The sequence below is a fragment of the Callorhinus ursinus genome, unplaced genomic scaffold (genome assembly GCF_003265705.2).
Source record: "Callorhinus ursinus isolate GAN/ISIS: 27379988/994484 unplaced genomic scaffold, GSC_fseal_2.0 scaffold4, whole genome shotgun sequence".
NCBI lineage: Eukaryota > Metazoa > Chordata > Mammalia > Carnivora > Otariidae > Callorhinus > Callorhinus ursinus.
Window position 1 is genome coordinate 38,515,711 of NW_027397066.1, and position 14,484 is coordinate 38,530,194.

Consider the following 14,484-nt stretch of genomic DNA (forward strand, 5'->3'; position numbering starts at 1 on the left):
TGTCATAACAGGCTATAATTCTCATGACTCAATGGATGCTTTACCAATAAATGTTGACTACTTAGCTTTATCTTTACTGCTATCTAGAGGAGCTGCTCATAAACAGTATTATAAAATATTGAAGGTCATCAGTTATTAGGTCCTTGATCTCGAAAGGACTGATGATCCTGATTATCTTTAAATTCATACAAGTTATTTTCTTATTTATTTACTAGCTAAAAGTGTTTATTAAGGAGAACAATTATAGTACCATAATATGTTCCAGGCACAGGAAAAGAATTTGGCATCAAATTGCAAGGAAAAAGAAATGTAAAAGGATCTTGATAAACTTTAAAAATCTATTTCATTCCTTTGAGTTTTTAAAAATCTATTTCAATGGCATTAAAAATCAAAAGATAAAACACAAACTTTTATCACTCTCTGTCTCATTGCTTGTGCAGTTGTTGTCTTGTCTGATTACCAAATCAGTAGAACTTCATTTACATGTGTACTAAATGAGTGAATGATACCGTTAAGGAATGTTATTCCAGAATGGTATGAAATGTGCTGCCAAAGGTTTAGACCTAACATACTACTGCTTTCCTGAGAAATTTCTAATCTTGTTGGGAAATGAATACAAAAGAATTCCAGAAAATCTGATCTAGCAATTTGTGTGGAAGTTCCTCAGGAGTTACCTTTTTAAAATTCAGATTTCTTCTTCTCATTCCCAGCTTAGTCTTTTTGATCTCACTCCATCACTACATTCTACCCAAATTAACATCAATGACAAGCATACTAAGATAATTAATCAAAGAGAATAGGGAAGAAAAGCCTTTGAAGGGGGTAGATTTTCTTCACCTAACCACAAGGATAGGGTGGAAGATAGACTGCCCGTGAGAGAGGAGCCTGTTACCATACAGCAATCCTGTTGAGTAGGAACCAGGGCTCTGACCTCTGTCAATCTGATTAATATTTCCTTCATCTAAGAACAACAAAAGAAAATAGAAAAAAACCTTCTATCTATTTTTAAGGATTGGTGAGAACAAAAATAATACATGTAAAGTGCGTACCTAAGTGACTGACACAGTAAACATTTAGTAGATGAAAGCAATTAGATCTTTCTGAAATTCAAAATAGTTCTTTTTAGCTTTATTTTCATAGTTAAAAGGAAATACACATTCTTTGGAAATAATGAAAAAATGCGACTGAACAAAAAGAGTAAAGCTGAAAACTATTGCATTCCCACCAGCTAGATTACTTAGTCATAACCACTGGTAAATTTTGGGGATGTGTTGTTCATGTTCTTTGTAACCTGTATTTTTTTAAAGATTTTATTTATTTGAGAGAGAGAGAGAGACAGAGAGAGAGAGAGAGACAGAGGAGCAGAGGGAGAGGGACAAGCGGACTCTGCGCTGAGCATAGAGCCTGACATGGAGCTCGACCTCAGGACCCTGAGATCATGACCTGTGCGGAAATCAAATGTCCGGCACTAAACCAGCTGAGCCACCCAGGCACCCCTGTAACCTATATTCTGTACATAAGTATCTATTATGCAAATCTTCTCATATCAATATCAACATCATTTTAACATCCATGTATGTACACACTTAGTACATCCTTGCAGAGATACAACATCCTTTATTTCACCACCCTTCCACTGCTGAGCACAAATGCTGATTCCATTTATTTTCTCAAAAAAGTGATACTGTGATAAGCATAAATGTAGTTAAATATTAGTGTGCTTGTTTATTTTTAAGGAATAAATCCTCTAAGTATAACTGGTAGCTATAATCACAATCATTTTTCTTACCAATAATAGTCACTTGTTCAATAGTCACTGTCTTCCATTTTAGACTGGCAAGTAAATTTTTGAGAGTTTTAGATGTATTTTCTCTTTTCCTTTTCCTATTTTACTGAAATAATCTAGTCTAGTAATTCTTTCCCTGAGTATTTACCATCTGGTAGAAAGTGGAAGCAGCTGAAGAAGCCTGTCATTTATAAAAAGCCTAAAAATCACTGAGGAAACTATGTCAGATATCCTGGAGTGGAAAGCAGTAAGGCAAGGATGCCTGGATGAAGAAAGAGACGTCTGTAAGTCCCCTTGGTAATACAGGTATTGGTTGGTCTCTAAGGAAGTAGCCAGACCTAGGAGAGTATGGTAGCAGAACACCACATCTAAGAAACTTGAATCCTAGCAAAGAACCCCAACTCCACATGCAGGATAGCAAAGAAAATTCCTGGACTTCAAGCATCTAGTGTGGGCTTGGAAAAGACGATGATACTAACAACTATGACAGAGAAAACAGTCAGGCGCCATCTTCCATCTTCTAATCATTGAAAATTCTCTTTGTGTGATTTTAGGAGAGAATAGGAGACTAATAAAACACTGATAAGGAATTTCCTAGCAGAATGCCTGGCACACTGCAGGCACTCCTCCCTTACTGAATTGAATTAGAAAGTAAAAATACAATGGGAATACTGTAAGTATTGAGGGGACATATTAATTATAGCTTGGATGGTACTGAAGAGCCTTTATTGAAGACATCACTGAGAATCCTGGGAGGCAGTGTCTGGCAGAGTCTTGATATATGAAGACCTCAGCACCTGCTCAACAGGACTTCATTAAGCTGCAAGGAGGCTGGAGAGGAATTCTGAAAGTACTCTCACACCCTGCCTTGGCTTTAATACTCTGTGTTCTCCCTATTTTTTTTCCTAGGGCTTCAGCCAATTCTAGCTTTAGTAGTTTCTACTTACCCAGTTCCTGACCACCCATGTAATCTCATCACTTGAAGTGTGTCTTTTTCCTCACTCCATTTCTCTTGGATGGCTTTTAGTTCTGATGTATATGGCCTGTGATCCCCAACTCTTTTTTTTAAATCTTTCATTTTTTTTTAATTGTGGTAATAACGTTTAACATAATTTAACAAATCTTTAAGTGTACCATACAAAATATATTTATTTTTTTAAATTTATTTGACAGAGAGAGAGACAGAAAGCACAAGCAGGAGGGAGGGGCAGAGAGAGAGGGAGAAGCAGACTCTCCACTGAACAGGGAGCTCAACATGGGGCTCAATCCCAGGACCCTGTGATCATGACCTGAGCCAAAGGCAGACGCTTAACCGACTGAGCCACCCAGGTGCCCCAAAGTACCATACAATATTATTAAATATGATACCAACTCTTCACCCTACGGCTATCTTGCTTGAAGCTTAGGACTTCAGGGACTAAGGCTTTCAACAAATTGAGCCAGGTACTTGGATGCAGACTGAGAAAATGGCATAAACCAAAGCCCAGGAAAGAAAGGTAAAGGGAAAAGTCATAGAATAACATAGTAGAACAAACTATCAGATAGGAGAGAAGCCCACAGATTCATAGTTTTACATGTTTGATATCACTGGTCACTTACATTCAGTCCAAATATATTTATTTACTTTAAAAAACTTCTTTAATTAAAAAAAATTTTTAAGTTTTGATTTAAATTCCAGTTAGTTAACATACAGTGTAATGTTAGTTTCAGGTGTACAGTATCGTGATTCAACACTTCCAAACAACACCAGGTGTTCACAAGTTCACCAGGTGTTCATCACAAGTTCACTCCTTAATCCCCATCATGGATTTAACCATCTCGCCCCCCACGTCCCCTCTGATAACCATCAGTTTGTTCTCTACAGTTGAGTCTATTTCTTGGTCTGCCTCCCTCTCTCTATTTTTTTCCCCTTTGCTCCCTTGTTTTGTTTCTTAAATTCCACATATGCACCCTGATGTCTATAGCAGCATTATCTACAACAGCCAAATTATGGAAACAGCCCAAGTGTCCACTGACTGATGAATGGATAAAGAAGATGTGATGTGGGGTGTGTGTGTATGTATGCATGTATATATGTGTATACACACACATATATATAAAATGGAATATTATTCAGCCATAAAAAGGAATGAAATTTTGCCATTTGCAAAAATGTGAATGGAGCCAGAAAGTTTATGCTAAGCAAAATAAATTCAGTCAGAGAAAGCCTAATTATATTTAAATCCACAAAAATGGAGCCAAGTAATGATGGATATTACATAATGCTTAAAAACTAAACTGAAGGGGCGCCTGGGTGGCTCAGTCAGTTGAGTGTTTGACTCTTGATTTCAGCTCAGGTCGTGATCTCAGGGTTGTGACATCAAGCCCTGCATCAGACTCATGCTGTGCATGGAACCTGCTTAAGATTTTCTCTCTCCCTCTCCCTCTACCCACCCCTGCTCTTTCTCTCTCTCTCTCTCTCTCTCTCTCTAAAAAAAAAAAACAAAAAAAACCCCCACTAAATTGAAAAGCCAATTTTATTTCTATGATAGACAAAACATTATACGTAACAGGATAATATAAGGCAAAAGCTGCCTTTTGAGAGTTCTGATGACATTTATGTGTCTTCATGAAAAGATTTATCTTGTTAAACCCATGCTATTTTTTAATGTCTGGAGCTCATTTGTCAGTTTAAAATCTATATTAAATGAAATGGTTATTTTTAAGGAGTCAGAAATTTGAAAGAAGTTAGAAATTTAAAAAGAATTTCTAGCCAGCATGCTTCAACCTTAAATAATTTTAAAATTCTTAGAATCACCAGAATTTATAAAACACCTTTATATATATAAATATGTTAATGTTAATTTATTTATACATATATATTAATAAATAAAACTTATTTTAAAAGTCACAAAAAGATAAATATACTTAAAGCAAAACTAATAGTAAATTCATATTGTTCCAGGTTCATAAAATGCTACAGAAAAAAAATCAGAAATTTATGGAAAATAATTTTATCAATCTTAGTGCAAAGGAAAAAACGGTTGACGTAACTCAGTCCATAAACGATGCATGAAACAAAATTATTTATCCTCAGGATTGTAGAGACTTAGGTGTAAAGGCTACCATTTCTAACAAGCACCATGCTTCCTCAGCTAGTTCTTCAAGATACCTACTTGTTCTATTCTCTGCTTTTGGGTCCTAAGTCACCTCAGGTGTGCTCTTAGTATTTGGTTTCTTAAACTTCACAAAGTTTTTTTACCAGGAAGCAAAATTAAGTTGAGGTTTTGTTAGAGAAACTTTACAGGACTCCATTTCACGGCCTGTGAATCCAATCAACACTCAAAAATTAGGAGGTTGATTAGCTAGGGTATGGATTATCGAGGCCATTTACTTCTCTTCTTTTGATTGTCTCTCCTTTGACTATTCAATTGTCTTACCCCTGCATTTCTACCAGGTAAGATTCGAATATAGGAAAATCCAAAATAAGCAGTAAACAAGACTAGTGAATCATAGAACATAACAGATCAATTGTGTTTCTCTCTAACTTGTTAATGTTAGTGCTGGTTAAATACAACCATTACAAAAAAAAAAAATCTCAAAACAGAAAATAGATTTAAAAAATTGTATTAGCTAGGAATACTGAAATTATTTGTTGATTGAAAAGATCCTTTTGAGTTATGTGTCAATTTCATTGATCTACCCCTGTTTACCATTACTATGGAAATCTTAAAGTGAGCAATATCCTGTGAACATATTACTATTTGTGGCATTAATAGTATCATGACCTTGGAACACTGGAGAAAACAACATAAAATGCATTGGGATTATACATTTCATCCAACCCAAGAGAAAAAAAATAATAAATTGCCACTCAAATGAACTACTAACACTTCATTCCTCAGTTTTTCCTCCAAACATTAGGGAAGCAAGGGAAGACTTACAGTTTTTCAGTGTTTCACTTTTTCCTCTGTAAACCCGGAATTGGTTTCTGTAAACTGGTCAGAGGTACACTCTTTGGAGAATTACTTTTATAGATCCAATTAAAGTGTATCCTACTAGCATTCTGAAAGTTCAGATTTAGCAAATGTTTCCAATGCAGGTGACAGTTCTTGAAATTTTAAATATAACATGAGAAAAGTGAGACTCTCTCTGGAATTGCCACTTAGCAACTAAAGGAAATAAAGGTTATTGTACATTTTTCATCAAAAACCTATTTTTATAGCTTTAAAACAAGTAGCAAAAATATATTGGTTTAGACAATGATACATCTTAAAATCAAGTATACTTTTATGTTGTATAATGTCTGTAATTTTTATAAATTTTATTATCTGTCATCTGACATCTTCATACAATGTCTGTTTACAATCAGGAAACATAGGGAGATTTGAGGCAGGAATATAATAAGCAATTTATCTGTGCTAGGTATGTTCTTTGTGATTCTATTAACTTACTCTGCAAATGTTTATTAGGCGCTGGCCTAAGGCTAGGCTTTGTAGATGATTCACAGTTTGTACCCTAAATGTATGGGTTTTATTTCATTTGGGGGGGGCAAAAAAATAGCCCCCTCCAAATGAAAAGCCAGACTCCTGAGGTTTTTATTCATACATCTGCAGTGTTCTGAATGACACTTTTTGATCAATAAGTTTGTTCACTTTGTTTTTAAAATGCAAATTTATGTACATAGGTTAATTCATTACTTTATTATTGCTGTTTGTCTTATTGTTGCTCCTTTTCATTGTCACTACCACTATCCCAGTTCAAGACTGTGCCATCTCAAAGACAATCAGATTGACCCCAAACTATATTCCCTGCCTTTGGTATCCCACCTTTCAGTACATTCAAACTATTTTCAGCCCATACCTGTTTTAGTTCCCTATATCCTTCTGGAACTTCCAAGCTCAGTCTCTTACTATTCCAGAGACAAATGTGTCCAAAGAAAGCAATGTATTAACAGTCTCGCCTAGGGTCTGCTGAGGTAAACCACTGGCTGAGCTCTGGGCACATGCCTCCTCATCATTTGGAACTATCTTAACCCTCTATTCTGTTGATAGAACATTTGGTTCTTGTTGCTTGTGAATCAAACCCTAGTCTATTCTCACTTTTCCGACTTTTTCCAAAACTTCCTTAGTGAGAGTGGAGTTCCATGTGAACATCAGTCCATTTCATGAGGGTACTTCATTTTAGCCTCAGCTACATAATGCCTGCAGCCAACACTATGTACTAATTACCCAAGTTTTGAACAGAAAGAGTTACAGAAAATATGTAACTCTAATTCTAACATTAAGAAAATAATATTTTGCACAAAACAGATTTGTAGGTAATTTCTGACTGACCTTCAGATTCCCATTTGTCTCTTTTACTTCACATTGGATAAAACTGTCTAGTGAATAAACTTGGCAGCTTTCTCCAGACTGTTTTGCAGTTAGTTAGTTAGTTAGGACCAAATACTCTCCTTCTTCCAAACTAAACTCCCAAAGGGACTGGCAGCCCCCAAGATGTCAAAGTGCTGGGCAGCTGGTTTTCTAATACTCAACTAAATGGCTAGCGCCTAAGCCCAAACTGCCCATTTCTTGCTATGCAAGAATGTTCTCATTTTTGATCGATTTAAAGAAAACAAAGGTACTGGAGTCTCTCTCGGAATCCAAACCTTTGGAGCACAAAGTTGCACTCTCATCCAAACATTCCTTTCCACAGGATGCTGAAAGAGTAGGGGATCTCTCTATCTGCCGATCCTCCTGACTGTGAGTTCCAGCTTGCCTCCAGTGATGATTACTGGTATCCACCCAATTCTTTACTGCAGACTACAAGAAAAGATGGTATTATAATTAACAGCTATTTTCAATTCTGCCTTTAGTGTTTACGAGTGAAATGAGATAACAGTTCAAATGGGTACTGAGCCAAAGAGCATTTTAAACCCCCAAGTATTTTAGTTATTACAAAGACACTAAGATCTTATCACAAAGATGCCTTATTAACTTCGAGAAGTAGGTTTCAACCTCTGTAGTAAGAATCTCTATTGTATCCTTGATACAATAATCTTCATCACCCCTACTGACAGTAAGTTGAGAATGAGTAAATATGAGAAGGCTGAACGACAACCCAGGTCCCGAATCAAGTACCTACTACTCTTGGGTGACTCTGAGTTTCCCACTTGTTTTCTTAACACAGAAGTACTGGGGCTTTTGCCAGGAAGACCAAGGGACTTATACAAAATTTCCTTCAGGAAGCTCTGAATGTATCCCTGGTATGCATAGGTCTTTAGAGCTTAGAGCAGATATACTTACTCTCAGGAAGTAAACTCCAGACACGATGTTAAAAGAGTAGAAACCAGCCCTTTCCTGAAGACACTTCTTTCCTACTTTTAAGAGCACCTCTTGATAGACAACAACCAGCATAGAAGGTACCTCTGTAACGAGAATTCAGTCTGTGGTGGTTTCCATTCAATTGATTATAAAAAACCAGGAAGTTGTGTCAGTCTAAAGGGCCAGTGTTTAGGTGAGGAGCAAAATCACAGAAGCTCAAATCATTGTGGGGTTATATTAAGTGGTTTGCGTTACATGTTACATGGGCAGGTCCACTAGTTTAAAGAAGACTAGGTAAGGAAATATGGTGTATGCACAAGACCTTGCTTATTTAACAAATTTCTACAGTTTCTTTCAAGAAATGTCAAATAAACATTGGTTTTATGGAAGTGCTAACGTTGAGAAAATCATGCATAATAGAGAATTTCACAAGTTTTGGGGCACACAGATCTAACTGTAAGTCAAGGAATCACCCCCTAGTAACATTACTGTCATTTCATATAAATTATTCAAGCAACAAAGAATGAATTACAGTACTGCAATCTATTTGAGAGATTCCTACATTGAGTTAGTTCTCCAAAGGTTAGCCACAAGTTTCTAAACACAGGAGAGGCTGAAAACTAGGCTGTCACATTTGCAAAGTGTCTCATGCTTGGGTTATTTTGTAGAGAAGTTGTGGAAGGAAAGGAAATTGGAGGGATATGGGACTTATTTAAATTATCCCCACAACTATCTGTAGTCAAGTTACCGGAACTTCAGGGATTGATGAGCTGAAAAACTTAAGTCCTCTAAAACTGTGAAGCGATTTTACCTGAGGGGAATTCTGGTAAGATTTAAAAATAGGCTTCCAGAGCTAAATGGTGCCTGGAGAAGTCTATCTTCCACTCCCACATGCATAGGAAGAATTACCTTTAGATGGTTTTGAGTCACCTATAATAAGAGAGATGCCATAAACTTCCTTAGCAACCAGTAACTATGGCAATAACTTTGTTTCATTACTTTCTTAGACAAGCCAAATTGTCCACTTTGCTTTTAAAATTAAGGAATTGCCCCGATGTCATACAGGGATTCCTTTCAGTCTTGTAAGTCTATGTATTCTAGCATTTAATAATCTTGGCAAAATCTGGGGCGCCTAGGTGGTTCAGTTGGTTAAGCGACTGCCTTCGGCTCAGGTCATGATCCTGGAGTCCCGGGATGGAGTCCCGCATTGGGCTCTCTGCTCAGCAGGGAGTCTGCTTATCCCTCTAACCCCCCCCCCATCTCATGCTCTCTCTCTCTCTCTCTCATTCTCTCTCAAATAAATAAATAAAATCCTTAAAAAACAATAATCTTGGCAAAATCCCTGAAGTCAGGTCTCCAAGTAGATTTGGGCTGTGCTGGTAATTTCTTCATTGTCTATTCCTTAAATCCCCAGGGAGGGGAAGGGGAAATTGAGCAAGAGATTCACTGGAAAGAAATGTTATGTTGCCAGGTAAAATATTTGGGATATACTAAATTATTCATTGTTTACCTAAAATTCAAATTTAATTAGGTGTCCTGTTTTTTTATTTGTTAAAATTTGGCAACTCTACTTTATAATAAACTGACCCTAATCTCAATTAGAACTGCAGAATCTTAGCATTGGTAGGGAATTTATTTTTTATTATTATTACTTTTTGCATTGGTAGGGAATTCAGAATTAATCTAACTCAAGCTTTTATTATTAAAGTTATAAAATTAACAATGACACTAAAACACAACCTTTACTTAAGCATTCTAGAAATGGAAGTTTCAACCTTCTGAGCTACACCACCAGATTTTCAGTTATTGCAAACGTTTAGCATGTCCCATCTTTCATTGTGCCTATTATCTGCTTTAGGGTAACTTTTTCTACTGGTTCTAAACAGGCTATGTGGAATTAAGATATTCTGTGTTTCAAACACTTTCTATTTATTAGAAAAGATGGAATTTATTTTTTTGTTTACATTTAAATAAGACCACAGTATGTCTAACTTCTTGCTTTCAAGTGTTAACATCATCATATTTGTACCTTGCTAGAATCCTATCCAACCTTTTTTATTATAGATAAAATTCCCTACTTCTTTTGTTTAGCACTTTTATTAATTATAGCTCATTCTGGGCTCTGTTGGCTATTCCTTCATGATACTCTGTGGTTAACTGACCCTCATTTAGTGCTCGCTGTCCAGTTACCATGATCCAGTTATCATGCTTTTGACTTCTCCATCAAATATTTTATTACAGTAAATATTTTCAAGATTCCTATCTGTCTTGAGCCAATGTTCCTTTGAGTCTCCTACCATGTAATTATATCTTTATATTTTTCTCCCACTGCCCCCCCTCAAATGTTTAATACTTATTATAAATATTGTACATGTATTTATTCTCCTAACTTAGGACACTTCCTATGTTCCCAGTGCTTTCATATCACAACTGTTCTTGCTCATTGGCAAAAATTCAACCTGATTTAGTGGACTGCATTTTCTACTTTCCAAGAAATAAAGTTGTACACAAAGAAAGTATTTATTACAGTTTACCATCCCCTCATTTATTTTTATTTATTTATTTTATTATGTTCAGTTAGCCAGCATATAGTACATCATTAGTTTTTGATGTAGTGTTCAATGATTGATTAGTTGCGTATAACACCCAGTGCTCATCACAACACACGCCATCCCCTCATTTTAAAAAAATACCAGAATGAGACTTTCTAAAGCTATCTTCCCTACTGAATCTTGCCTGTGTGCTACTTTTGAGGTCTCTGTGAGGAAAGTATCATCAATACAGTCTTTCTAAAAAGACTAAAAATCTATGTTAAGGCATGTACTATGGGTTTGACTAGGTGGCTCAGTCAGTTGAGCATCCAACTCTTGATCCCAGCTCAGGTCTTGATCTCAGGGTCATAAGTTCAAGCCCCATGATGGGCTCCACACTGGGCATGGAGACTACTTAAAAAAAAAAAAAAAAAAAAGAATATACTATGGAAACTATGTGCATGAGGACTACGTTATATGTTACAAAGGTCTTTCATATCCATTATCTTATTTCATCTGCATTACAATCCTGCAAGGTAAATACATAAAGAATTCCTTCTTTTTCACAGATGAGAATTAAGACTGGTAAAAAACAAGATTAAATGGCTAACAAATGAGAGATCTAGAAGTTGAATGCTGATTTTTTAAAATTTCAAATCTAATATTTTGATATCATTTGTTTCCCTCTTCTTTTTGCCCTGTTTGGTTCTCTCTTTACAATGTCCTCCTGTCCTCCCCATATTTTCAGCCACTTTATGGATTTTCATAGGTCAGTATGATCTTTTATATATATATATATATATATATATATATACTGGTACTCCTTTCTGCTTCTATTAGATGTTGCTTTAAAAGCAAGAAAAAAAATAATGGTTTTCCTTGTCTTCATGTAACCTCTAAATATTTGAAGGGATGGTACAATATAAGCCCTTTACTAAAATATCTTGAATATCCTTACAATTTCATCACCTGGGGTCCAGGTGGCACCCAGAGATCTTGGAGGATGGAGGTTTATTTAACACCAGTGGGCTCAGAGAAGAGTGGTCTCCAAAGGTCTGAGCCTGAGCACAAACAAAGGGAGCAATTTATACACTTCTCCTTCCGCGTACTTGGCACTTTTGGCTCCTGCGCAAAGCAGGGCAGGGAGAAGGACCCAGATTGGTGCTCATCATAAGCAGAGCAGGGAGAAGAACCCAGAAGAGCCTCAAGCAAGGACTCTGACTCTCTTGCTGGCTCAGTCAGCCATCTTAGGACACAGAATTTCCTTTCATTCCCCCCTTTGATGCCCCTTTAACCACCTGGTTTAGAAGGCATCATCTTCATCTTCTAAGGGGCTATAGTAAGGAGTAACTGGAGCCTAATTTTAGCAGTTTTGAGTAGTAATAAACCTAGTAAGGTCATTAAGAATACAAGGACCAAATGCCACTATGAGGAGAAGCAATAGGAGGTGGCCGATGAGGGGTGCGAACCAAGGGAACCATTGTGAGAGGGTATCCCACCAAGTTGTCCGCTGGGGTGTTTCCCACTGGCAATGTACTCGTTCCTGTAATTGGGTCAGAGTTTCTTGGACCACCCCTGACTCATTAGCATAAAAACAACATTCCTCCTGTAGGAAGAGGCAGAGCGCCCCTTGCATAGCCATGAGCAAGTCAAGCCCGCGTCTGTTTTGGAGGACCACCGAGGCCAGTAAATCGAGTTGGCGCTGTAGGGCCGGGGCCAACTGAGTGAGGGCGGAAAAATCTGCCAGAGTTGTTGAGTTAACCCCTGGTACTAAACCTGAGACATCCCGATGCCAGTGGCACTGAGGGCAACACCTGATGCAGCCAGCAGGCTCATGATAAGAGGGATGGCTGCAGGGGGAGCGTCAAGGGCAGCTAGGAGATCTCCATATGAGTGGGGCATCACTCCCAGGGAGGACTGAAAGATCAGGTAAGAGACTGACAAGCGTGCAGGATCGATTGCGCAGCGTGATACAGATGTATACACCTTGATCACAAGCTAAAAAAGTGTTGTTAGGTGCACAGACCCCAATGTGCCCCATGATGGGAGAGGAAGAGTTGCCATACAGTGGTACCGGAGCCAGACAGGGATAATTTGAGGTCCCCAGTGCCGAGGTGGGAGGTGACAAGGTACATTGGCTGAGGATGACACCTAGGTATTGGATGGGATGGGGCTTCATACAGATCCAGCAGTCAGATGCTAGGGGTGGATTCGAGTGGTTAAGCGCTTGGTGGGAGGAGTTAATTATACCTAACAGTTGTGCTATAGATGCTTGCTGCATGTGGATGGGGGACCCAGGGATGCACTGGGGCAGTTATTTTCTGTCTGACTCTGGGGATTGACTGTTAAGATTTGTAGTGAACATGGACTTAATTATAAATTTGGCCATGGGGTCGGCTCCCATAGGGTGATACTGGCCCAACAGGAGAACGATTCCTGTAGCCCATGATGTGGCATTGGGTTCTAAGACTGAGAGGGTGAGTGGTATACAGTGATCATTAGGGCAAGAGGATAGGGCGGCCCTGCATGACAAGGAAATCCGGATGTCACTGCACTCTTTGAGGCACCACCTGGTGGACCATCATTCCGTTTCCAGCCAAGTCGACACCCATGACTCACATCCCCAGGCTTGCGAGCAGAACTGAGGGCAGGTGTTTGGCTGCTGAGGTGTAGGGCCCCCAAAGATGTAGATATCTACCAGCCCACTAGTAACCTGAGTGAGGGCCATGGTAGGAACACCATCTATGAGGTTCCCAGGAGGTATCAAGAAGTTGGCATCCGTCACAATGGAGGTCAACCTTTGGCGTGTGTCCATCCCCGGTGGAAGAAGTCAGCAGGGGCGTCAGTGTGGGATTGAGGGGGATAAGCTGGAAAGTCCATTTGCCAGTAATGGTGATACGAGAGTCTGTCCCCCCTGCCAGGCCGGGCAAGCTAGAGGCAATGTGGAGGAACAGCACACTAGGCAGCAGAAAACCAAGACTGACTGGGGCCAGGAAAACCACGGTGAAATGCACTCAGGAGTAGATAGCAGAGGGCCAATAAAAGTGGGATCTATGACCTTAGGTAGAGGGAGCCATCGTGGCTAACCCATCAGCAGATGAAACCCATGGATAAGTGAGTGCAGTAATACACCTTAGGGACACCCAATAAGCAATGACAATAGTAAGTCTCTGGGGAAAAGTCCAGTCAGGTGGGGCAACAGTACAGAGTCTGACTCCCAAGATGAGGGAAATCACGCCGATGAGAGCCAGGGACCACGGTGAGCAGGTGATCATCAGTCGGTGGAGCCTCGTTGAAGGTGAAGCCTGAGTGGGTTCATGAAGTCTGGCTGGATTCTCCACTGGCGCAGCTCCTTGTCCGAATGATGAGCTTTCTTCACTCTAGAGTGGCGGATCTACGGGATGACACCTGAGACCCTGAGGGCAGTAGGAGTGGTTCGAACAACAGTGTGGGGCCCTGTCCACTGCGGTTTGAGGGGGTCTTTCTTTCAATCTTTGACCGAAACTGAGTCCCCTGTCTGGAAGGAGTGTACTTGAGACCCTAAGGTGAATGGGGTGTACTTTTTGATGGTGTACTTTTGTTATTTATTTAGGGTGGCTGCCAGAGCCTGAAGCTGCTCCTTTATCTCTTTATCTCCAACCTGATGCAAGTTTCCTGGAAGGCTTCCCAAGCACAGGGGAGGCTGTCCATATATTAATTCAAATGGGGAGAAATCGATGTCCCGGGTGTGCCGTGAGCACGCAGGAGAGCTAGGGGTAGCAGATCCAGCCATGCCGGGTTAGTCTCCTGACAAAACTTTGTGAAGGTTCCCTTGAGGGTGCAATTCATTTGCTCTACTTTCCTTGAACTTTGGGGCCAGTAAGCAGTGTGGAGTCTCCAGGTG

General features: G+C 39.1%; 1 protein-coding gene across 13 annotated transcripts in view; it reads right to left on the bottom strand.

Moving 5' to 3' along the window:
- The window catches only part of COX7B2 (cytochrome c oxidase subunit 7B2), a 146,571-nt gene that overhangs the window by 40,689 nt on the left and 91,398 nt on the right, over positions 1 to 14,484 (bottom strand). For 2 of the 13 annotated variants that reach the window (XM_073891160.1, XM_073891154.1), the window contains exon 3: positions 8,053 to 8,174. The exons of 9 other annotated variants lie outside the window; for them this stretch is intronic. Coding sequence is in view for 1 of the 4 variants with exons in the window: in XM_073891153.1 (XP_073747254.1) it covers positions 7,416 to 7,569; positions 8,053 to 8,174 (276 nt within the window). In the remaining 3 variants the exon portion in view is untranslated. Of the gene's footprint in view, positions 1 to 7,415; positions 7,570 to 8,052; positions 8,175 to 14,484 lie in introns of those variants that run through there. 2 more of the 13 variants (XM_073891153.1, XM_073891164.1) reach the window with 2 other exon arrangements.